The following is a 26,310-nucleotide window of genomic DNA, read 5'->3' on the forward strand; positions in this document are numbered from 1 at the left end:
CACAGTCAGCCTTTCTGACGCAATTCGTCATTTTTCGCAAGGACCGTGACGATGCCAACACCTCTTCCAGTGGTGTAGCAATAATAGTTCATAAGTCCGTTGCATGCCGTGCTCTGGAACTTCAAACACCTCTTGAGACAGTTGCGGTTCGGGCCTTATTGTCTGTAAAACTAATTAGCATTTGTTCTATCTACATACCGCCTAACTTTCGGCTTCATCGAACAGAACTTGAGGGATTAATAGATGCCCTGCCAGACCCATACATACTGGTTGGGAATTTCAATACACACAATACTCTTTGGGGGGATACCCGATGCGATGCAAGAGGTCGAATAATAGAACAAATCCTGTTTTCTTCAGGCGCCTGCGTGCTAAATAAGAAACAACCAACATTTTACAGTCTTGCACATAACACATACAGCTACATAGACTTAAGCATAGTATCCCCGACCTTAGTACCCCGTTTAGATTGGAAAGTTATACAGAACCCTTATGGCAGTGACCATTTTCCTGTGATCCTCCAATCTACAAAAGAACATGATCCTTCCCCACACGCCCCTCGTTGGAAGATTGCATCTGCAGACTGGGAAAAATTTAAGACTCTGATGTATATGCCTCGAAACGCTCTTAACGATTTTAATATAAACGACGCTGTTGCTTATTTTACCGCTTTTATGATTGATGCCGCATTGGAGTGCATCCCACAAACAAACGGGACCCCGAAGAAAAGGCGAGTGCCCTGGTGGAACGAGGATTGCAGGAATGCACGAAAAAAACAGAATAAGGCTTGGGACATGCTGCGCCGCTCTCCAACAACTGAGAACCTTATTTACTTCAATCACATAAAGTCCCAAGGCAGAAGAACACGGCGCACGGCTAAAAGGGAAAGCTGGGAAAAATACGTATCCGACATTAACTCCTACAAACAAGAAGGAAAAGTATGGTGTCGGTTGAAAAAATTAGTAGGCCACCAACCTTACCTCCTGCCTTTGGTTGATGTCCAAGGCAATAACCTTGAAGACCAGGCTAACGCCCTTGGACAGCATTTCCAGCATGTGTCTAGCTTCGAACATTATTCGGAGTCTTTCTATAAACTAAAACAAACTGCAGAAAGCAAGCCACTCAATAGAAAGTGTGGAGAAAACGAACCTTACAACAGTCCCTTCAGTGTTATGGAATTCAGAGCATCATTAAACACTTGTCAAAGCTCTGCTCCCAGAGCCGACCGTATTATGTATGAGATGATCAAGCATTTGGACCCTAGCGCTCAAATGGCTCTGCTGTCCCTCTTTAGCACTATTTGGGCAACTGGGTTCCTTCCACTGGCATGGAGAGAAGCCATCGTAGTACCCATTCTAAAACAAGGTAAAGATGCATCCTCAGTGGAAAGTTACCGTCCCATTGCTTTAACAAGTTGTCTTTGCAAATTTTATGAAAAAATGATAAATCGTAGGCTCTTACATTTCCTTGAAGAAAACGAACTGCTCGATCCTTATCAATGCGGCTTTAGAGAAGGCTGTTCTACAATAGACAGTCTTGTTCGCATAGAAGCAAATGCCCGCAATGCTTTTGTACACAAACAGTTTTTTCTGTCTTCCTCGACATGAAAAAAGCATATGATACAACGTGGCGGTTTGGAATATTACGAGATTTTTCAGAAATTGGTATCTGCGGTAATATGCTTAACATAATTGAAAGCTACTTATCAACTCGCACGTTCCGCGTTAGAGTTGGCAATGCTCTGTCCAGACCATATACACAGGAAACTGGGGTGCCGCAGGGAGGCGTACTCAGCTGTACGCTTTTCATCATAAAAATGAACTTGCATTCAGCAATACCGCACGGCATGTTCTACTCCCTATATGTAGATGATATACAGATCTGTTTCAAGTCATGTAACTTCGCAATCTGTGAATGGCACATCCAAATTGGACTGAACAAAGTTTCTAAATGGGCTAGAGAAAATGGCTTTAAAATCAATCCCAATAAAAGCTCATGTGTGTTATTCACACGGAAGAGAGGACTGACCGCAGATCCCAATATAGACTTAAATGGGCAGCGCATACCTGTAAACACAGAACACAAATTTCTGGGCATTGTTCTGGATACAGGGTGTCTACCAACCGGGAAAACCGGGAAAACCGGGAATTCTCAGGGAATTTGAACAGTCTGGAAAAACTCAGGGAAAACTCAGGGAATTTGTGCTTCCATCAGGGAAAATTAGCTGTAACTTTATTGAAAGGGAACGAAAGTCGTGTTAATGCTGGCTCCAGTAACAGAGGAATCGCAACGAATCATTATTGACGCCGTGTCATCGGCACGATGTATTGCCAGAGTAGTTAACGACCGATTTTCTAGACGCCCGATTTTTCGGACATGCCCGATAATTTGCACGGTTTTGCGGCACCACCACGTACTCCATATAGTCAATGTATATTGCCCCGACTGCAGGTCTGAAAGGGCATTAATCAAAGCCGCCACCGCCGCTATTTTGATTATCTCGCCGCCTCGAACCGGCACTCTCGCAGGCAAATCCGCAAATCCGTAACCACCACCGCGGCAACGTCAGGCCTAGCTGCTTCTATGTTCGCTATTAAGCTTCTTGCCGTCCGGTGCCGTGTTTTTCATTGAAAGAATTCGCCGCTATCACCAATGGCACCGACTCCGCCTTTGTAATCCTAGCGATTGGCTTTGAAGCTCGCAGAGCACAGCGCGTTGCGTAATGCCAGTTTGCGAAAATTAGCTTCGCCTCGGTACCGTAGTGTTAGGCGGTGAAGCATAACAAGCCTGGGAAGGGGGCAATTGTCGCGGGACACAGTATACATTACTTAATTACACATGCGTGCACGTCGTCTTCTGTCACAGTACAAGCCCTGATATGCCTAAAAAGCGTACTGGCAGGCCTTCAGAGCTTTTTGAGACGTGCCTGTGGTAATTTTAGCCCTTAAAGGCAGTTAAAGACATGCATTAATTTTTTTCAGACTGCCCGTTTTTTTCAATTTTTTTTTTTGCGGCCCCTCGGAAGTCCAAGAAATCAAATGTTGACTGTACAACTCACCAAGAGGATGCTTCAGATGATCCATGTGGTGAAAGCGTGGTAGAAGGAGGATGAGAACAGAAAGGACCGACGCACTGAGGAATTAACGGGAAAGGAAGGGTGCCGTAACCTTTTTGAAGGAGCTTGAGCTAAAAAAACTAAGTGATGGCTGATGCTGAGACACAGGTGTCCCTCATCCAAACCAAAATAAATTGTTTACGCAGTGAAACCCAACACTGAGATGTTGTGTACGGGCTGAGAGTATGTCAGGACAGTTGAGGTTGACTTCCCAGCTGCTGAGAGAGAACCTTAGTTGTGACAAAGTTCAGGACCTCATACAGATGAGCTTGCTATCAGTTGATAGAAATAGCTGATATTAAAAAAATATTTACTTATGTATGCATCTCCTTTTCATTCGTATTTGAAAATGTTCGACTCAATTTGGAATGGGCTTTACCATTTCTTTCGCTGTGCATTTTACTAACACCTTCCGTTTTCTTTTTAAATAAAACATACATTACTCCTTACTATTCAAACTGGATTAAGTCATTTTTTTTGTTTCAGCATGCTTACTAGAGAGTGACAGCATCGGGCAACGTGGTGTCAGCCTGTCTTGACATAAAACAAAGATCTGACTCATTCAGGGAATTTCGCAAAAGTGCTCAGGGAAAACCTGGAAAACTCAGGGAATTTGGAAATGTCAACTTGGTAGACACCCTGTGGATAAAAAATTAACTTTCATTCCGCACCTAAGATATCTTAAGCACAAATGCCTAAAAACAATGAACATTCTGACAATCTTGTGGCATGCAACATGGGGCAGTGACAGGAAGTGCTTGATGAATGTCTACAAAAGCCTTATGCGTACATGCCTAGACTATGGGGCTGTGGTTTACCAGTCTGCCACTCCAAGTGCCTTAAAGATTCTTGACCCCATTCATCACTTAGGTATCCGCCTGGCTACCGGTGCCTTCAGGACAAGTCCTGTAGAGAGTCTCTACGTTGAAGTCAACGAGTGGTCGCTTCATCTTGTCGGAGTTGTCGGACGATCCCACCGCTGTCAACCAGATGTAAAAGTCGTCGGACGATCTCGCCGCTGCCCCCTTTTGAAGGAGTTGAAGGTCGTAGAGAGGAACTCTGTGAACAGGATTTATTTACATTATTTACATCTTAGACAAGACATACATCGACAGTCTAGCGTGACTCCCATATGGAGCCTGCAAGACTAACATACAGCAAACAGCTTACGAGCACACAGCTCACTAGTAAATCTCGAGCACGACAACGAGCACACATAAGCAGCCGACAATCGCTGCTTATAAGCACTTGGCCCCCCCTTGATTCCAAGCGGACGGAAACGTTCGTCCAGTCATCGTTCGACGTCACCGAAGATGACCCGCCCTTTTGGAGGTGGAGGAGGACTCACAGACACGTGTTGCCCAGGTTTCAGTGCCGCACAAGTTTCAGTGCCGCACACACACACAGGTGTAAAGGTCCGGAGCCGACGTCAAAGGGGCTTCGTAGAACTCTGCTCCATCCTGGGTGGCGCGCTGGGTAGCACATTCCTGAGCTGACCCCGCGCCACGTGGCTGCCGGTTATTCGCAGTTCTCTGAAGTGCGCCCCGTCCGGTTGGATTGGAACACGTGCAGCAGGATTAAATAGCTGGCACGTTGTCACCCCTTACGGCCATTCCTAACAATCTTCAGAAGTCGTACTGCAGTTTCCTTTACTTTCTGAAAGTTGACGTGAACCGCGACCATCCGTGTTATAAAACCATAAACGACCTCGCATCTGCAAAGCTGTTTGATAATCGACCTGCAGCTAGAGAACCATTTTCTCTGCGCGTCAGAAAACTTTCTGAGGAAATGGAAGTTCTGACTCTTGAGCAAAGCCTTATGGTCCCAGCAAAGCCACTGCCGCTGTGGCAGTGGCAGCACATAGAATGCGACACATCCTTCATGGAGGTTACAAAAACACGCTCCAGAGGCACACATAAGAATGCATTTTTAGAACTCAAGCACAAGTACCCGTACACGCTTCGAAGTCGCACGCTGGCGTTTCCTACACAGCTGTCAGCCCATCGTTCTCCGAATCCAACGTTATGCATCCGGAAACGAGCATCTTCACCGCAGAGGCTTACGCAATACCCTCTGCTGTTCAACAAATCAAGAAAACAAAGCTACAGAAAGCCATTGTATTTACAGACTCTCTATCTGTCGTAAAATCTCTGATGTCACTCAAGAACCTCAAGAATCTCATACTAACTAATCTATATTCACTCTTGTGCAAATTATATTCGTGTAATAAACACGTCATAGTATGTTGGGTGCCTGGGCACAGGGACATCGAGGGCAACATGCTCGCTGATGAAATTGCCAAATCCTTTACAAAAAAAGCTGGCAACTCTTTCATAGGTATCGCACCTCCAGAGCTAAAACTATTTTTGTGCAGAAAACTTAGAAAGCATTGGCAACAGATGTGGGATGCTGAAACTTCCAATAAACTCCATTTAATTAAGCCACACTTAGAAAATTACACACCAGTAACAAAAACACGGCAAACTGAAGTCATTTTCTGCCTCCTTAGGATAGGGCATACCTATAGCACACACTCTTGTCTATTGACCAGTAGCGAAGCTCCAACCTGTTGTAAATGTGGCGAGACACTGGCCGTCCTCCATGTCCTGCTGGAGATTCGCAAAGCGGAATCTCAAAGGAAAAAGCACTTCCCTCTAGCGTACCGATAGCAGATCCCTTTACACCCATGTATGTTTCTGGTGCTGACCCGCTTTTTAAGCCAAAAAGTGTTTTTAACTTTTTACAGGATGTTGACGCATTACAAATACTAGGCCCACATGTTTCGTAGCACGGCCTCTAATCAGAGGCTCCTGCTGCGAAAGCAGCACTTTGTATAGCACTTGCCTCCAGGCCCTTTTACTTAAGGACCTCGTTGAGGCAGTAGTGCTACATACATATATACGTATTTAGTACCTCACACCTTCATGGTATAACTTTTAGGTTAACAGCACACCTCACAAGCCATTGTCATTATGTTAACATGTTTATATCCTGCTTCTTGTCTTATGCCTCTATACAGCCACACTATTTCGTCATAGACAGCCACCATACCCTTTGTTGTTACTTTTCTCACCGAGTACATAACACCATTGCTTGGCGCTCTTTGGCCATGACTGGCCCTTGCGCCACAAAACCATATACATCATCATCATTATCTAGTCTGTGCAGCTGCATAAGGTGGTGGGGAGGAAGTGAAGCATGGGTTCTTTGTCTGGTCATCTGCTTTTGGAGTGGCTTCTTATCCTCTGGACTTGAGAAACCCATGGCTGGACTATAATAATTTTGGCAAGCTAACGTAAAACATTCCTCAAGTTACAGCTAAATAGAGAGGTGGCACGGCTGAGATTTGCACGTTATGTATGCCTCACAACCCTCGTAATAATGCACGCTACAGCCGGACTGTCGGCGTGCTTCTTGTCAAGGAACCTTGTTGTACACCCATGAGTACATCTATTGGGCAGGTTTTGGCCAACCTTAGATGTTAGCTTTGAGTAGCACTTGATCACGTGACTGGAAATGACAGTATGCTGACGTGCATTCATTCACTGTTTCTAGAATGGGAGTCCATAGGAAAAATAATAATAAGAAAGTGAAGCAAAGCAAGTTATGCAAAGCTGAATAGGAGCAGCAGTGAAAGCATGGGGCAGCAAAATAAGCCTGTACAGAAGACTCGCGATAATTCAAACTCTGATAATTCGTACTTTTGGTTAATTCAAACAAAAATCAAATTTTTGGTTGGTTCGCCATGTTTTCAATTTATTTTAAGGCCGCTTAATTCAAACACCGCAATTCGGTTAATTCGTACTTTTTGCTTGTCCATACCGGAAAATTATCGGCTATCGTTGCCACCACTGGTGAAAAATCTGACTTCTTATATTACCACAACAGCTGAAAATCTTAATAAGCGCACTATGGCCTAAAAAAATAAAAGAAAGCGAACAAGAGCCTAACAAACAAACGTTCGAAACAAAAGCCTCCGGAAGGGCACATTGTTGCTCAACTTTCCGTGGCTTGCTAGCATGCTTGCTAGCCAGTTCAAAGCAGGAAGTTCGAAATTAAAACACATAACCCTCAAAACTATGGAAATGATGACTGTCCACCTGCGTTTGTCAAAACGCTCAAAACTGACGTAAAACCTGACGTAAAAACAAAGAGCACGAGAAAAGGAAAAAAAAAAAGGTGCGAAAGTGATGCGAGTAGCATCGGCCGATTCCGAATCACGTGACCGCTCGCACTTCTCTTTCCCTGGTCCGTCGCCCGCGTTGGTAGCATCATGTCTCCGCGGGGGAAGTACTGAACCCTTTCTGTGAAAGAAAAATTGGCAGCCTTAGAAGAAGTTGAGGCTGGAGCGAAGAAGACTTCTGTGGTATTGAAGTATGGAATCACAAAAAGTACGCTGACAACGATTGTGAAAGTGAAAGACTAGCTGCGAAACAACGCAGGCCATTTCGCTCCCGACAGAAAAAGGCTTAGGGAGGCGGCGCATCCGGAGCTTGAGAAGGCAGTTTTTCTTTGGCTGAAGCGCGCTCGGAGCTGCAGTCTACCAGTAAGTGGACCAATCCTGCGAGAGAAGGCCGAACAACTGTCTTTGCGCTTTGGAATTGAAGACTTCAAGTGTAGTGATGGATGGGTGTCGCGATTCAAGGAGCGACATGGCCTCACTTTCAAAACAGTAAGTGGAGAAGCGGCAGCGGTCGATGAGGCAGTTACTACCGACTGGCAGCAGACGCGTCTTCAGAGCCGACTGCTTGAATACTCCCCGGCTGACATTTATAATGCTGACGAAATGGGACTGTTCTTCAAGTGCCTTCCTCAGCAAACATTGTGTCGCAAGGGGGAACGTTGCACCGGCGGAAAGCTGAGCAAGGAGCGGCTCACAGTCATGGTTTGTGCCAATATGGATGGTAGTCACAAGCCCGAACTTTTCGTTGTTGGCAAATTGAAGCGTCCGAGATGCTTTAAAGGCGTCCGAACTCTTCCTGTTTCTTATGCAGCAAATACACGTGCATGGATGACGCAATCTTTGTTTGAGGATTGGCTGCGGAAACTTGATGTGTGGTTTAAGCGCGATAAAAGAAAAGTGCTGATGATAGTGGATAATTGTCCCGCTCACGGTGACGTGGAGGGGCTGGAGGCAATTCGTCTTGAATTCCTCCCTCCAAACACAACAGCTGTCCTCCAGCCTCTGGATGAGGGGGTAATCAAATGTTTGAAGATAAACTGCAGAAAGCTACTCCTAAGAGGATGCTAATATGCATGGATAATTCCATGTCGTACAGCGTAACACTGCTGTCGTCTGTGGGAATGCTAGCTGACGCATGGAGTGCAGTAACATCGGCAACGATACGGAACTGCTCCCAGCATGCCTTCCGCATACCAGGCCACACCAGTGATACCTTGCCTGACTGCGCTCGAAATGAAGGTGAAGACTGCCTCCAAATGGAGAGCGATGAAGCAAGGCTAGTGCTTTCTGCACTCCAAGCACACAACATAGCTGCTGACCTCAGTGAATTTGCGGCTGCCGATGATAACCTCTGCGTGTGCAGGGAAGACACCCTAGACGACTTGGTGGCTGAGGTGCTGCCAGCACAGTACAGCAGCGAAAGTGAAGAGGAATCAGAAGAGCAATCCTCTGTGACAGCAGCATAGGCCTTCCACTACCTTGCCGAGGTCCGCAAATTTCTGACTTAGAAGAAGAAAATTCTCAAGAACATCTGGCTGCTCTTAATGGAATAGAGAACTTTGTTCTTAATGCACATTTAAAGAAAAAACAATCAACAATTCATGATTTCTTCAAACGGTCTAGTCAGCCATGGATTTCCATTAAACTTGTTCTGAATCCTTCATCTCTGCTCTGTTTTTACTGTGTAATTAAAGAGTGAAATGTTTAAAATATGATTTAAGTGGATAATTAATTGTAATGTGCGCTGTAATCTTGCTCAGAGTCATATATGCGAGAACTTCCGATAATTCAAACAAAATCCTGGGGTCCCTTCGAGTTTGAATTAACGAGAGTATACTGTAGGTTGCAAGCTACATGGTGAATTTGTTAGTAATAGTGCAGTACCAAGAATCTGCCCAAGAGCAGTGCCGCGGCAGCGCTAGGCGTAGCTACTTCGACGTTCGCTATTAAGGTTCTTGCTGTTTGGTGCCATGTTTTTCATTAAAAGAATTTGCTGCTGTCAGCAATGGCACTGACTCTGCCTTTGTAATCTTTGTGATTGGCTTAGAAACTTGGAAAGCATGGCACATTGCATAATGCCAGTTCTCAAAAGTCAGCTTCGCTTCAGCACAGCAACGTTATGCAGTGCAGCATACACAAGAAGCTTCCAATTTTCATGGTACCGACTTTCTTTAGTGCAATGGAAAGCTTACTGGCCAGAACGTCTAATCATGTAGTATTAATGCGGAAAATGCTGTCAAACGTTTTTTTATCAGAATTTTTTTGTCTGCAGTGAGAATGAAGTCGTTCACTGAAAGCATGCTGAAAACTGTGATAGGTGACCGTAATAGCGATTATACGCCGGCACAAGTGGGTGGCAGACGACAAGTGCGGCCATAGGTGTGAGAAAGTATTATTTTGTTTATCAAGTGGATGTTCCTGCGATTCATGTTTTCCAAAGTGTTAAACTATTTCTGCGATTATAGCTACGTGTTTTTACGGTTTCCTGTCCTGCTGGTTTGGCATTTGACTAGTGAAAATGAAACCAAGCGCATCGAAAACGAAACTGTGCTTTTGCACGGGATACGCGGTTCGTGTTGCTGCAGCCAAGCATGCACTTATAATTTCCGATGTCGTCTCTCGAAGAGCTGAGCAAGCTGGAACAAAGGATTTTAGCTCGCGTTGAAGTGCTTGGCAACGGCACGGTTCCCCATGTCTTCTTCTGCAAGCTCTATAACAGTGAGTTTTAATTTTACTGTAGTTATGTAGCCCATCGCTGCTGAAAAACCAATACGCGACCGGCTGATGGCGAAGCCTAAGCTACCAGAGTCAACCAAGGATAGGGTTCCATTGCAGCACAGACCTAGAGAAGCAAGGAGAGGCTAGGCCGGCACCACCTTGGTGAAGCTGCTTCTCATATGCCCTTGCGCACCTACGATGCAGAAAATTCTAACTCTGATTGCGCCGCTGTGCGTTGTGTGCATGCTTTCTCACGGCGAAAAAAAAGGGGAAATTGGAGGAACGTGTGCGTTCAAGCAGCTCCGACTCCCTGCGGAAAGGAACAAGGGATGTGTACGTGTCAGAAAGGGCAGAGTTGGGACGCTGTCATAGGAGCTATCGAGGCATGTTGGCTCCAGTGGTTCACGTGCTCACGGGCTTCTGGAGAAAAGAATGAAGGGACTATGCACGCAAAGCACGTCTCGTGTATGACCACGCTCACCCGCGCAGTGCGGCCATCCAAAGTCTGCCTGTTCGTGCACGCGTGCTGGTGGGCTGGCTCGGGCATGACCGGGAGCGCAAAATATGCGAGTGAATATTTTTTTTTCCATAAACCTGGCTAAAAATTCGGGGTGCGCAAATTACGCGAGGGCGCAAATTATGAAAGTAAATACGGTATTGCAAGTCAACCTTTTGTGTAAATAAGTACAGCCACAATGGATCATTTATTTTTAATACGCAGAAGGGGCCACAAGGTTTTCTACATAATTGGACAATTGGGAAAAGAAAAGTTGAATGAGAAAAACGTTAATTTTTTAATATTTGAGAGTCAGTGATGAAACAGGTTTCATGCCGTGTCGACATCTTCACATCAGCGATACAAGGCGAAGCCAGCCACGCTTTTGCATCCACTCTGCCCCTGCAGCTGACAATGGGCCTCTTCGATTATGCTGTCCCGAACTGCCTGCAAACCATCTGTCACTTCCCTTCTGACTAGCGCCCACAGAAGGGCATGTCACAGTCTTGTGATCCAGTTTGGGGACTGTCAGAGGTTTCGCTCCAAAGCACGGTGACCGAAAGTCACAATCCTGGCTGCCACCGTCTGCTTGTAGCTAACCCAACTGCCTAGTGAAGTGATCAGTGTGGCCTCCGAGATGATGCATTCTCAGAGGCCACGTCGCCGACATAAGCATAAAGCTTGCCCAGTGGAATTGCTTCCTGATCACGTAGGTGTTTGCAAAACGCAGACTACATCCCGCTTTCGCTCTTCGTGCCGCTTAACTGCAGTAATTAAGCTAGCTCGTTGCAAACAAAATTTAAGCGGAATTCCCATATCAATGCAAGCAAAGTCATGATATTGTGATGTCACTGTTCACGCAGAAAGCACTTGCCAATATGCTCAAAGCTCGAAAGGCTGTCCACAAAATGCCCAACTGGTATATAGGATACAGCGTATGTACACCGTCTACTAATCCTGCAACTCAAATGCAAACTCCCGAACTTTGCAGCAGAAGGGATAATCGGCGAAGCTCCGATGTGTACCCACCCAGCTACCAGTATGAAATAGCCATATGAGATATGATATGCTTCCTCGCACACCAGCTTCACTCACTTGAAAAGCAAAATCCACCTGTTTACTACAGACATGGCAATGAGCATGACAGGTTTAGCAAAACATATAAAGGAAAGCAGGCTTGTGTGCCTGATCGCTGTGCTTGTCTGACACGAAGACTAAATCTGCAGCATTTTCATGGCTCATGAAAAGCTTGCATGATGGCACACAATGCACCGATGTAGCAGACGTGATAGATGAGTGCACAATATTTGCCGCCTGGAATGTGCAAAATACGCAGAAGCATATTTTACAATATGGTGGCAAACGTTGCGCGCATATTTTTGAGGGAGCCGTCATTTACTAGCTGCTTGCTTTGGTCCGAGCAAAAATCTGCTGACAGCTCTGAGAGTACACAGACAGTCTGTGACTTCTGGTCTGCGAAAAACGAATGCAATTCTGGCAGCTCTCGGATTGTTCGGTGTAGCTTCAAAAGCTGTCCGTGCAAAATCGGAACGTGCCACAGCAATCCTAAGCAGTCCAGGACTGTCAGGAAGTGTTAATCAAAGAGGGCCAATGTCGTCCACAGTGGGAAGACGCTATCATGAAAAGCACTAGCAGTGGGGAACGAATGCTTCGTCTGCTGCTCGCTTCAATGCATCTTTGAAACTCAAATTTACGCAACCTCCAGTACTAAAGGTGCTGGAAGACAGCCCACATGATGCCTCGCTGTCTCGGCACGCCCCCTCTTTGCAGAGACAGACGTGGCAGATTTCCTCTAAAGCAGGGTGAGCTGGCTGCATATGTGCTCAGCTGCACTGACAGCCATGCACAGCTACGGCTGTGGTAGAAAAAGAAATGTGCGCCAACCTGCCCCCCTCCCCCTCCCTTTCCTCTTGCTCATGTGGGAACATGGTGCTAATCAAACCACCATCCTTCTCACCTCACCCTCACACACCACAACTCTTTCCAAGGAATTGACTGCGCCAAACGCAAGCACTTTCGACTACTCCACAGCCCGCCACTCTCCTTCCTTGGACTTTCCCGCAAGCTATCCGCTTTCCCTTTGTCGCACCAAAAGCATACAGCATGCAGGGTACAATAGAATCTTGTCTCACTTGGACTTTATACCGAACATGACGCTGCTCCTCTTCAGTGGCCCCTCTTGGTTGTGACCATCTACATCGACATGCAGGACATCTGCTTCAGCCAGCTGGACAGCCACTTCCGTATAAACAAGGTTCCAGGCTCTGGCTGCATTCCAGGCTCCGGCTGCCACCCCCCGGCCCCGACTTCTACAAGGCGTTGCTGGCAGCCGTCCTTCTTGCCATTTGAACCATTGCGTCATTTCACGTCTTGTTGCCCCACATTGCCTGCGTCCACTTGTGCCATTTGTAAGCACACGCTGGCCTTAGCACCAAAGCTCTACTCGGTCCAGGAGCCTCGTCCCCATATCAAAGGCAGCGCCACGACAACTCTTTCCAAGAAATTGACTGCGCCAAACGCAAGTACTTTCAATTACTCCACAGCCCACCGCTCTCCTTCCTTGGACTTTCTCGCAAGCTATCTGCTTTCCCTTTGGAGGTACCTCACTCATCACCAATTCAGAGGCTTTCCCACCGGCTCCACTAGGTGCAAGTTTCACTTTCGCAGGCACAGCGATGCCACAACTACTACTTTTGCGATGCCTTCAGTGACTGCCGCAACCACGATGCTATTGGCATTCAAGATTTTGCTGCAAGCAGCAACAGGCGAGCCTTCCGTTCTGTGCTCGCACCTTCCACGAATGCATGGCCTACCGAAGTTTTGCACGAACAGCTCTGCCATCTGGTTTTTTCAGCTCAAGAATCACTTCTACTTCAACAACATGAACAACCAACACTTGCACTATCTCCATGCAAGTCGCAAGCTGCCAGACAGTCTTCTTTCAGAGCTCCGACTTCTACCAGGCACGGGCATCTACGAGATCCTGTGGCAGGTCGTGATTTCGCACCACGGCATCACTGTGGCTGCACCTCGCTCACAACATTTGCTGCCGGTGCTGCCTGGTACATCTCTCTTGGATAATGTGAACCTGACAGTACCAACGAGCATTCAGCAAGGGCAACAAGGCACAGCAACACTCGCAGGTCTCCACCACTGCCACCATTGCACATCGTTTGACAACACCATCTTCAGCGTTGTTCCCCTCAACGTCCTGAACTCTTGGCACATGCCAAGAACCGTCTCTGCTTGCCCATTTGCACCACACTGGTCATGCAGACGTCGGCAACGCATGATAATGTCGTCAATTCAAAAGTCAATGCGCCACATTTCCAGACTTGGTCTTCATGCAGCACCATCTGCACACAGGTGCTTCGTTGTGCTTGCTTAGCAGAAATCAGGAGACGCACGCCTTTGGCACATATTTCAATCGCGCTTCGCGCTAGGAATGGGGCCCTGTAGCGGCGTGACTGTCACCCTCAAGAGGAGGTGAAGAAGATGTCTCATGAGCAGGTATAGCAAGAAAGCAACACACTTGTTGTCTTGGCCATTACTGGGTGGCCACATTTTGCACATTTCACCACAAAGTTGAATAAATGACTCTGGTTCAAGATATTAGAAAAATGCTTGCATGACTGCAGGTACAACAATCGTAACATGATGCACGCAAATGCTAAGTACATGTACAGATGGAATCACACTTCTTCACAAATTTTTTGGTAACCTGTGGATTTTGGCCCCACTTCAAAATAATGTGCTGAAGCAGGTAGACGCACACAGATGTCAAGAAAATTGGCCAGTAGTTCTGACAGCTCCCTACTTTATGCTTGCCACCATACAAAATAGTAGCACCCTATTTTGGTATTAAGCAAACAAGTGTACACCTAACACCATATTTAATTTTGCCATAGGACTACTGTACTGCACCATATTGATTTAAGCTTCTTGGTACAAATTCACAGTATACTAGCAGTGTGAGACACAGAAAGAGACATTATCTGATGCCCATGTCTGTTAGAATGCTGTGATGCTACGTGAACAAGTGACTGCAGCTCCTAAAAATTTGTGATGTCAGCTTTTATGCCTTTCAAGATATTCAGAGAGGACTTCTATACATAATTACAGCACAAGCGCTGTGACGGGCGAACCAGGCTAGTGCTAAGATTGAAGTTCACAACACACTTTCCATTCCATGTTCAGTATTTGTGCACCGGTTATTTGTGGCTCCCTTCAGGGACAGATGTAGGCTTTCGGGTTGGTGCTTGCTGCTGCATTTGGTGCAAGAGTATTGCTAGGAGCAGGCACCGCTTATGCACGACTGCGATCAATGTACCGTATTTGCACAATTCTAATGTGGATTTTTTTTTTATTTTATGAAAGGTGCATTCAAATTTGCATGCACATTACAATTGTAACTTTCTATTCAAGTGCAAAAAAAAACAAAACAATGTAAGGTAGCTAGCCACACTGCCATCAAACGGGTCGTCTGAAGAAATCGATGCGTGGCGACGCTCGGAGATATTGCAAGGTGGGTCCATAGTGCGTGGAATGCCCTCCCACAGATGACAGTAGGGAAAGCCTCCAGAACTCTGGCATTTCTAATGCATTAAATGGAACTGAAGATGATTTTCTGTGGTCGATAGACAGCAAAAAGGAGATGTCGTCGGACTCTGATAGCCACTATTCGCTAAGGTACAGGTGTGTGCATGCCTGTGTACCATCGTATGTTCCATAATATCGCTTCAACACAATATGCGTCGACTCTGGTTTCGCTACTTGATGTGTGTGGTAGAATTGGCACCAAGTTATTTTTTGGATATTTCGGCGATAATATACCTGTGCATTATAAACGGTGGCGTGATAGAATTGCGCAAATACGGTACATATATCATTTCTTCGGAAGCTCACGCGAAGCACAAATAGCGGGAAAGTCTCACTGTGCTGACACGACAACTTCGCTGGAGACGAATTCCTAATACTGCATGTGCGATGAGGGTAGCTATATGGGCTTGTCGATAGGTCATCTTATAATTTGTTGTCATGCAGGCTGAATAACACGGGCTTAGAAGGCACCTGAGACAACAAACAGCACTGAATGACCAGCTGCGAACATTCTCCATGTCATCTCAACTGAACTTCACGGACCGCATGTTGCACACTCCAAAACATTTAAACTTCAAAGCATTTTTATATTACAAAATGCACATATTTACTTGCTCTTATACAGACAGATCAATAATATCATAATGCACAGATTTATTGCTTTACATTTGAAAAATTATGCTGCGTGTGCCACAAAACTCTGGCAGCAAGCAACCCCAGGTGTCACACCAGCTGCATCATTGAACTCACAATTGAGCGAAATGAGCCCTCTGAAAATATAATTGTGACGCGTGCAAGTGCACAGATTTTTTTTTTTTTCGCTCGAAGCACAGCATGTCAAAGAGGCTTTAGGGTAGTTTAACAAATTTTGATTGTGACCTCTGGTTTATGTGTCTCATGATCCTGATAAATTCTTGTGTACTTCAGTTGGCTGCTAGGTACAGTCTCATTGCACACTCCCAGACTTTGTATTTTGGAGCACAGAAAGACCTCATATTCTTTCTGTGCTTAGTGCTGCTGCTGCCTTTTCTGTTCCTTTTATCGACATCACACAAGACCTTGCTTGCTTTGATCAGTCTAGGTGGTGGACTTTGTACCAGCAGAAACTGTATGAAAGGAAAAGGTTGTCATCCACCCGACAGTAGTGCGAACCTACAGAGGAAACCCATATGTGTTTCTCAGAAAGAAAGCTTTGCTATTGAAAAATTTATCCTTGTTCGAAGATCAAACACAGGACCAGCGCCTTCCCAGGCCACTCACATCATCATGTGAGCTAAACAGTATGCTAGCAGATTGCTGTGAGAGGACAAATTAATCAATTCGAAATGCATGGACACTGAATATGACAAATGAGTTCTTCAGAAATCCGCAAGGTGAGGAAAATCAACCTACGAAAAATCTGTATTTCTGTAGAACTGATTTGGCCACTGCAGAAGCTGCGTTCTGTAGAAATAGTGCATAGAGCCTGGCACTGACTATGGGTACCTTGCTGAGCACGTGAAATAATTAGAGAAGCTGATTGCATTTAGAGAAGCTTAATAGGGCCTAGTAATCTGGTTTTTTAATCAAACTGGTTGAGATGGTTGCTATTCAATATTGAAGCATTCAAGTGTTTTCACACCTCTAGTTGAAGCAGTGTCATTAAACTGAGAAGTAATTTAGGCATGTTTATTGCAAAGTTTGTTTTCTTGAAAGTATTATTGTTTTTGTTTACAAAAAAACATGGTTGCTGAAGTAATGGAATCGGAAAAGCACCTTTAGCTTTGGGGTTGTCATGCAGAAACTTACAACAGGTAACCCTGTTCATTTCTGACATGAAAAAAAGTATTTCTTCCACAAATGCAGTAAACCCTTTTTACCTCAAGCAGTTTGGAATATTGGTTAAGTCACAATATTTTCCTGTCTCAATGTCGACTCCATGTGTTTTTCACCCCATATCTGAAAAATCTTCTCTGCTGGACTATAGGTAACTTGAAATATTTTATTGTGAAAATACCAGGGAAGAAGTTGCTACCCAAAGATTTTTATGCTTTATGTGCAACTGCGATACTACCAGAACGTTAAAACAGGATTCTAGCGCCACGACAACTTCTAATTAATGGCATCAGCAAACCTCAGCACTTGCCTTGTGGTTGTGCCTAGTGTGCCGGGTTGCGGAATCTCGCAAATGTCACTACCTGCAAAGTGTGCCACACCGACCAAGGTCATGTCAAAGGGGACAACTGACACTTACTCAACCGCTGATATTTTGCCCCAAGAATGAGGGTAGGAAAGAACATGTGAGTTCCACCAAACATTGCACTGCATCTTGTTATCTGTACATTTTTCCCTGTTGTGCACAGGTTGCCTTGGCAACGGGGCAGCATTGCTTGCACTCACTTTTCACCTGGCGACAGCAAGCTCCTTAGCCAAGCCCAGATGCAGCATAATTCTTTTCCCCTTCTACCATCACTCATGCACTTGCTCGGCTGGTTTGGCTTGCAGAAGCGTGGCAGTCGGGTGTTACTGCAAGCATGTGCACAAGTGTACGGCGAGGAAGCGCTTTTTTGTTTGGCAGAGGTGTAGACTTGACACACTGTCTTTAGTGCACCCAAACTGTAGGGCAGCATGCGGCACAGTACAGTACAGATGCAGTATATTCTAGCAGCTCTGGCAGCTCTGGCGTGAGATGAGAGGCGTTGTATTCCCACCCGGTGGAGGCACAGCGTGTTGAGTGATGCTGGTCACATTGTCTACGCCATGACACTAGACTGTCAATTTGAATCACACAGGTTTTTTTTCTGAAGTTTTATGTACAGAACTCATGAGCTGAACTTTTTAGCTCTGGCACCTGGAATAAAAAATTCAGTTAATAAATCAGTTCGTTGAATAAATGGTTACAATTAATCGGGTTAAACATTTGAATCAACACCCAGCCCTGCTGTCACACATTCTAGCCTGCAGTCACTGTATTTACTGTTTCTCTGTCTACTGTGTTTTGCCATCTTCAGCTCGTGTGAAGTTCCATCTTGCAGTTGTCTAAGCCACGTGGGCCAGAACCAATGGCCTCCCTCTTCGTGTGACTTGTGTGCAGGGCCTGTCGCGGTTTGAAGCGCAAGATGCCATCCGTGAACGACTGCAGCAGATGGGGGCGCACCGCAGTCGCCTGCCGCACGCGACCACAGTGCCTGTCTGCAGCCGCTCGGGTGACCTGCTCGACTTCCGACTCAAGCCACAGTTCTTCCTCAAATTTGAACGGCTGGCACACGAGGCGCTGCAGGTGACTGAAACTTTGAGTCGTGCCGGAGAGAGCCATGTTCAACATGGCGTCTCCTGGTAACTGTTGCGGTGCTCTCCTATCAAAGCAGTTGCTGCAGGCAAAATTCACTCTTACTACTGGCTTTGTGGAATCTAATTGTGCGGGCAAGTTGTCTGGTGTAAGTTGCTGACAGAAAGATCACAAAGTACATTCTAAAGAAGGTGGGCACTTCTTGAACAACTAATAGCATGTATGTTTGTCACAGTAGTTTGCTGTATGACTCAGCACTCTTAGAACAATGGCTTAATAATGTTCCGGGAAGTCATGCCATTGATATTACCTCAGCTTCCTACAATGCCTCTTGATTCTGTTCATATTTACAAGTCTCCTGTCCTTAACCCTTTAATGTCGACACATGTATATACCCCAAAAAACTGTAGTGTACGGCAGTACCACTGGAAGGCAGCACAGCATCCACGACCAAAGAAGGGCCGAATAAACCCTGTTGGGCACTTGCCCGCCCTTAGAGTCAGCTGCTGTGTCATTCGCACGATCGACACTTCTTTTTCTTTATCTAAATGTGCAAAACACCTGAAGAATAAGCATAATCAATGAAGAGAAAAATATCTCACATTAGCTTTTTCAGCAAGGGGAGTGCAAAATCAGGTAAAAAACTGGAAGCGGGATCCACTCCAAGCCGCTTATAGCTTTGTTTGGAATTTGTACAGACAGCTCTCGTCATATGTAAACTATAGGTGTAGATTTCATTTGCTTTGCATCAGGTAGGGGACACCACTGCAGCCGGAGAACTTGAATCGGTCTGTCTGCTGTGCACATGCTTTAAAAAAAAAATAAAAAGTTAGTCGTGTACCAAAATTCTTCCTTCTTGTCCTGCATTTGGGCTCTAAACCTACAAATGACACTTGCTGCCTGTCATTCAATGTTGGCCGAAGGCATTTAGCCAGAATTTTCGTACTCAATACCGAGATTCTTGATGATTCATCAATAAAAAAAATGTTTTCTGGTATGTTACGTGTAGTCAACATTCGTCAATAAAGGGTTCTATTCTCGGTCAGTCACTTTGGGGCACACGATCACTTTCGCTAGAATTTTCATGACTTGGCACCAAGGGCATTGGCATATACAAGCAATAACTTGTCAGCACGCACACACCTGATCCCTATGGTGACCCCAATAGCGATCCCTTTAGTGGTAGCGTTTGTCTTGGCAAAGTATAGGGGATAGGGGACAGTGAATGAGTTCACGCTTCATCTCCCGTTGAAAACACCTATTTTGTGGCTGCCTTAAGAAGATTTTTCATCAAAGCTGTAGCTTACAGTATTACAGTATTTACCCAATTCTAACGTGCATTCTAAAGCCCTTATTTTTAAAGATTTTTCTGTTTGCAAGAGAATTGCGCCAAAAATTACCTTCATGGTGCATCCGGATACGAAACCAAAACCGCCTTTGCTATATTTGTATGCTTTGCCGGATAACACAGGTGCATTGCTGCGAAGCTGCCTTTAGATATAATTGTGGCAAAGCTTCAGAAAACTGGCTGCCTTTGTCCAACACATGTTAGACCCTTGCCCATTTTTCGTGCTAAAAAATTGTGTGCACGTTCGATTTATACTTTGTTGAGGAGCCTTAACGTCATTTCTACATTAGTTTTATACTTTCTACACATATAAAGCAAGCTCACATTTAATTTGGGCGCATGTTAGACACGGGGAAATACTGCAAAAGGAATTGGCAGCATGCATTGCCATTATTTCTGTGTCTTGTTTAATTCAACCCGCTGGATAATTTTATTCATTTTTTTGGTCCAATCAGGGTCGAGTTAACAAAAGTCAACTATACACAGGTGCTTTTGCATTCTGCAACCATCAATGAATGTGGCTGCTATGGCCTGGACCGTCTTCTTCATGCACAGCTTTCAGGGATTGTACGGCTGTGGCAATGGCACTGAAGTTACATTTGCGACTCGCTTTGCCAAGCCGCATAAAAACATAAGAAGTAGCTCAAATTGAGCTCGAGCCGCTCCAAAACACAGCATGACTACGAAGAGCTTGCGTCCTGGCCACTTTCAGAGGAAAGCAGTTGCCTAATAAATAGCTTGGGCTTTGTAAACTTCTTCCTCGGGAGATCGGGCGTTGCTAAAGTCGCCAAGTCTCATGCCATTCCTGCCTCCGTACCGCTGCATTCGCGTGCAATAATGCGCGACCGTATTAGTGTGCCCATGAATCTGTGTTCATATTTTGTTGAGGATGTAATTGAGAGTTGTATGTATTTTCATAGGTATCCGTTGAGGCACTAACACTCTTATAATTCCATGCTAGTGGGGCGAGCAGACTAGACGAGCTTTGCTGGTTCAGACAGCCAGCGTTGGAAGACACTGGCTTGCTTGAATAACTTTTTCTGAATAAATTCAATAAGGCAAGAGATGATTCTTGTTCAAATCATTCAACCTGTTTATTTTAAATGTGTACGGTTGTTTCACTTAAGGCAGTGTGAGTACATGGTGTAAAATGTAGGTGCGAAGCTTTGCACAGGCAGTGCGTCACTTTCAAGGAACACTGTAGTAGTGCACACTGTGAGATATAGGGAGGCGTATTCATCACAGTGAGGACATCTATATTGGGTATAGAGTGGGATAATTTCATTGTGTTTGGTTGTGCATTAGATGTTAATGTCAAGCTCAGACTTCCATTTTAATGTCGCTCTGGAACCCCTGTGCTAGTATGGTGAGCATCACGTCACAAATTTTAAAGTATTTTCTCATATCTAGGTTATTGCAGCTAGGTAAATGTTTTCAGAACTTGCTAAGTTTTGTCTTTGGCTTCTTGAGAATGCAATGTAGTCCATATTCAGTGATTCGTTTGGCTCTGAATTCATTTACTGTGACAGCAGCAGCATCTCACGGTAAAAACCAGTATCTTATTTCTTGCATGGATTAACAAAAGCACACAGCTTGAGCGGGACAGTAAAACAGAGAAACGACATGCTTTAACGTATCTTTTGCTGTCCCGTCCTAGGCGTGTGCTATTGTTAATCTACGCAATAATGAACCCATAGCCCAGCAACACATCCTATTAAGCACCTTAACTGTTGTTTTTGTTGTTGCCCCAAAACATGGTTCATACCCATTTATTTGTTGTTGTGGTTGTCCTAGAAATTCTGGGGCATAACCACAGTGGGGGATTGGCCATGAAGCTGGTGGTTAAGAAAACAAGTAAAAAAGGGTAAGTAAAAACTCGAGATTGCCCAATTATAGATAAAAAAGTACAGTGTGCAGGAGGAAGTAGAAAGAAAATAACACCAAACACAGCATTTAATTGTTAGGCATCAATTTAGCAGGGTTATTCAGTAAGAAATTGAGTAAGAAAATTTCGAACTGCCAAGCAAACATTTCTGTCACCAAAATTTGTTTGTTTGATTTGGTTGCCTGCTTCTTCCTCAAATAATAGCATTCACCTGCTATGAGGAAATGGAAAAGAACTGAGTGGTTTAGGACTGCATTTATTGGGGGAAGGGTGTGGTAGTAAAAGCACTTATCATTTAAAAGAAGAATAAAAAAAGTCACATTGATCGTAATCATTTAAAAGAAGAATTAAAAAAAAGTTGCATTAATCATAACATTTGAAAGGCAATTACAATTGTGTGACAATACAGAAAGAGTAGTGTGAATTAGATAACCTTTTCTTCTTTGTGATGTATGCAACCTCATTTCTGTATGTCATAGTAATGCATGCTGTGGAATTCAAACTATTACATCGACAGACTTTAGTGCTCTCATACCTCCCCTGTCAAAGTGATCTATGTTTGTTTAGTTAAATATGTAGCTTTATGAACCTTTTAATTGCAATTATTTGGCCAAGTGCTTATGGGAGCTTTTATTTTCTTTTTGCTCACAAACATAAATAAATACTTATGCCACAAGTGGGTAGGGTAGTGGCTATGCTATAGGCTTCATGCTTTGAAGGCTTGATGACTCATTTTAAATGTCCCAGCTGGAATAATCAAATAGACTCTGAGGCTGAAACTTTAATACATTTGATGTCAAGAGCAAAATTAAACAATGCTGCCTATTAGATTTGAGTGATATCATTTTCTCTGTACATTTGCACCACATTCTACAGTAAAAGCTCAATAATTTGAATGCCACGGGTACGCTACGTAAATTTGAATTATACAAAATTTCAACTAATGAACGTCTGACAAAAAAAATCTGTGTTAAGGCGTGTATATAATCCAACGTAGTGTGAGCACGTCTGCACACACACACACACACACACACACACACACACACACACACACACACACACACACACACACACACACACGCACACACGCACACACACACACACACACACACATACTACGTCACGTTGGCAAGAACAACAACGTCTATAGTTCAAGCGTAGCCAATGTAACCGGACGTAGCTAATGCGATCTGATGTGCCCAACGTCGAGATGGCTCTTGCTCAATCCACATGTTCGTTGTGCCGACTGCGCCGACCCACAATGCATGGTGCGGAGAAAAAACGTGCCCATGCCGCTTCGCCGACTGTTGAAGGCAGTTGTTCAAAGCGGCGTGCGGGTTGGCGATCGTTCTGCACATGTTCTGAAGAGAACAGCTGACGGCGCATACGTCGAAGCCTAGAGGAGACGGAATTTTCACTGGCGCAGCCAGCTCAAGCGGTGTAGCATGACTGGCCACAAGCGATGTGTGCCGAAAACGCTGGACTATTATTAAGTACACCTTTGGGCCACCGTCGCTCACTGCAGGAATAAGAGCTGCACTCTAAAGTGCACTCACGAGATGCACCGCAACCTGCTGCGATGTTGGTCTCCATTGTACTTTCGTAGCTGCACCGTCCATACACGTATACCAGCGTTGCTTTTCTTTGAGTAACAGCATCGAGCCTCAAAGGCTATGTTTTTTATACTGCGAGTGCCAATAAACCTCACGGCCACCACGTTTTAAACATTACGTGGTACCGCTTCTCGACAGAACACCTCGTTGACAAAGAGCATAGCCTCCAAAATGCAACATGAAAAAAAAAAATTAAAAACACATATCACAGCGTCCGTGTTTTTATCTTGAAGGTATTGAAATAGGGAGAGAACCGACCTGCAACATAGGCTTTGGTCACGCCTGGCTAGGCCCAAACGTGTCTTTCTCGTCTCTCCCTCCAGTCAGGCCTAAATGAAGGGCTGCAGATGGAAAGAGCAAAGCTGTGTGGCTAGCACGGCGATGCCACTGTCAACAATCTGCTCCCGCACTCTAGCACTCTCCCCATCCACGATGTCACGGAGTTGGAATTATCAATGGCGGTGCGGATTTGAGCGTGAATTAACGGGATGCGATACATATTGCTTTCAATACATTGTTGGACGGACCGCGGCGGCTACTTTGAATGATACGAAATTTCGAATTAACGAGTTGTTTGGGACCCACACACTAAAACTGATACAGATAGGCTGGAAAAAGTACAAAAAAAAGCACTCAGGTTTATTTTTAATGCCTACGGAAGACAAGTATCACTATCTGATCTCCGTTCAAGGTCTGGCCTTCCAACACTGGAAGAACGCCGTAAGCTACACCGTCTGAAGATGCTTTACACTCTAGTGAACGGCCAAACTAAAATGAATTTTGACGAATACTTACAGTTTAACACGTGTAGAAGTACCCGCGGAAAGCACGAACTTACCCTTATTGTACCCCAGGCTAGAACTATCGCTTATCAATTTTCATTTTTTCCTAGAACGATAAGAGAATGGAACAGGCTTCCACAAGAGGTAACGAACAAACGTACTGTTGACTCTTTCTTATCGGCTATTTCTCAGTTGTGAGCGAAGCACGCAATTCCTTTCGTACCGAATTTTTATTCAACTCATGTCATTAGTTTCAGAGATATTGTTCTGCGCAGTAGCGTACAAGTATGATCTGTGAAGCACTGTGTGTGTGTGAGCTTGCTGTGTTCGAATTTTATTTTGACTTTTTTGCTTGTACAGTATCCCTTTGTATTTTCTATGTACCACTCCTGCTTTGGCTGCTAAAAAGCAGCTGGCAGTATTTTCAAATAAATAAATAAATAAATAAATTAATGAGCTCTTACTTACTATGTAGGGCACCCAGCACCTATGCATAGTGTGAGCTACTGTGCGAACCACATGGCATTTGTCATTGTGACGTTGCTGCTGGCAGTGACATTATTGATGCTTTTGACATTGTTTTCACCCACCAACCTTATTCTTTGCGCATCCTCTATTGATATGGGCCATGTTTTAGGCTTATCATCATCATTGTCATACATGCCTCCTTTTTCCACTGACGCTGTTTTCACGAACATTACAATGAAGAATTGCGTGCAAACACAGCACCATCTTGTCAAAAACAGTTTTTATGCGATGTACATGACGTAATCCATGTCCAATGCAGTATTGCTTGTTATGGTTTCCGAAATAGTACATGCACAGATGCCACTGCCCTCACAGTCTGTGTGCAGTCCATAGCTTTCCACTAGTTGCGAAGCACTGTTGTTGCATGATAAGTCAGTGGTTAGCATGCTCAGCTTCCATATGCATATTGCTTCACTGGCATAGGCTCAAGTCCTAGTGGAAACAGTGTTGGTTAACATTTATTTTTCCTCACACTGTTGCAGTGATGATGCTTGAGATGATGTGGTAACCTGACGATGAAAAATGTTGATGACGACAGCAGTCATTGTCAGCATTACCGAACAGACGGTAGACGGCACGGATAGACAAGGCAAACCCAGTTTCGAGCTCTCAGCTGCTGTTGCACTAAAATTAACTAGGACCGAGCGAATGTTGTCACTCTATGATGTCATGGCAAGCTGATGGGCAAACTTCAAGGTGGTGACACCACTCATGTCTTGTTTTTGCTTCTTGTCGGCTTTACCAAGCTTTTTCTCACTGTATGAGGGGCCTTCTTTCGAGTTGTGAAAGCATCATCTACTAATGCAGCTCAACGTAAGTTTCTTTTTAGGGTCTCTATAATGGACTTCTGTAGCTGTGCAAGTGTAAGAGGCAATAAAATTTGTTTTTCCTGACTGCACAGTTGCATTTCCACAATTCTCTTAGTGTCTGAAGAATTATCAGCAACTGCACTTTGGTGCACCATCGTTTATTTCAAGCTGAAATTCATTCCCTCAATAGCTTTGTCTTCTGATACTTGGGATTCCGGGAGGTTCTTTTTCAACATTTTGCACCTCAAGAAGCAATTATTGGTCAACTTTGAATGTTGATAATCAAGATGTGAAACCATGAAATCCTTTGGCTGGGAACGCATGTATCTTTCATTGATGGAAGAATGCGGGATTGCAAACTAATGTTGTTCTCAAACACTGCAGGCAGTGGAGAGTGGAGAGCTGGTCCTTGAACCTGACCACTGCCGGAAAGCCTGGGTGGAGTGGCTCACAAGGACTGAGTGAGTTGGCCTCTGCCTCGAGGTCTCTCTTATTCAGTCATCAGCTCAGGCACTAAGTAACTGAGAGGCATGTTATTGAGTCATTACATTGAATTAAAGTTTTTGTAACCAATAGCTTTAAAATGTTTGCTTTGTCCATTTAAGTCTGTAATGCCGAATGTACCATTTAAGCTGTGCTGAGTTTGATAAATTACTATTTAAACACGGGAAAAGTAATGTCTGGCCTATAGTTTCATTTTGGTACACCGGAATGAGGTTTCAGTTCTGGATAGATCAACAAAGTTTTTACTCAAGTAACATTTTATTGTTTTTCTTTCTTGTGGGGGGGAGGGGGGTGGCACAAATTTACTCTGCATAGATAGAAATAAAAGTGAGCAGGTTGTTCTTGTCTTTCTTATTGTGGAACAGGGTTTTAAAAAGCATTACAGGGTCAAAGCAAATATGTAATTTTCCTTTTTATGGTGTGAGATCTGATATGTGCAAG

The 26,310-nt window shown here is 44.6% G+C and overlaps 1 protein-coding gene across 1 annotated transcript in view; it reads left to right on the plus strand.

Moving 5' to 3' along the window:
* Positions 1-26,310, plus strand: part of LOC139052412 (valine--tRNA ligase, mitochondrial-like) — a gene marked incomplete at its 5' end in the record, with an annotated part of 290,547 nt that overhangs the window by 90,601 nt on the left and 173,636 nt on the right. The window contains 2 exons of the mRNA XM_070529506.1: positions 18,206-18,391; positions 25,750-25,826. Of these exons, the coding sequence (XP_070385607.1) occupies positions 18,206-18,391; positions 25,750-25,826 (263 nt within the window). The remainder of the gene's footprint in view (positions 1-18,205; positions 18,392-25,749; positions 25,827-26,310) is intronic.

The sequence above is a fragment of the Dermacentor albipictus genome, unplaced genomic scaffold, assembly GCF_038994185.2.
Source record: "Dermacentor albipictus isolate Rhodes 1998 colony unplaced genomic scaffold, USDA_Dalb.pri_finalv2 scaffold_22, whole genome shotgun sequence".
Taxonomy (NCBI): domain Eukaryota; kingdom Metazoa; phylum Arthropoda; class Arachnida; order Ixodida; family Ixodidae; genus Dermacentor; species Dermacentor albipictus.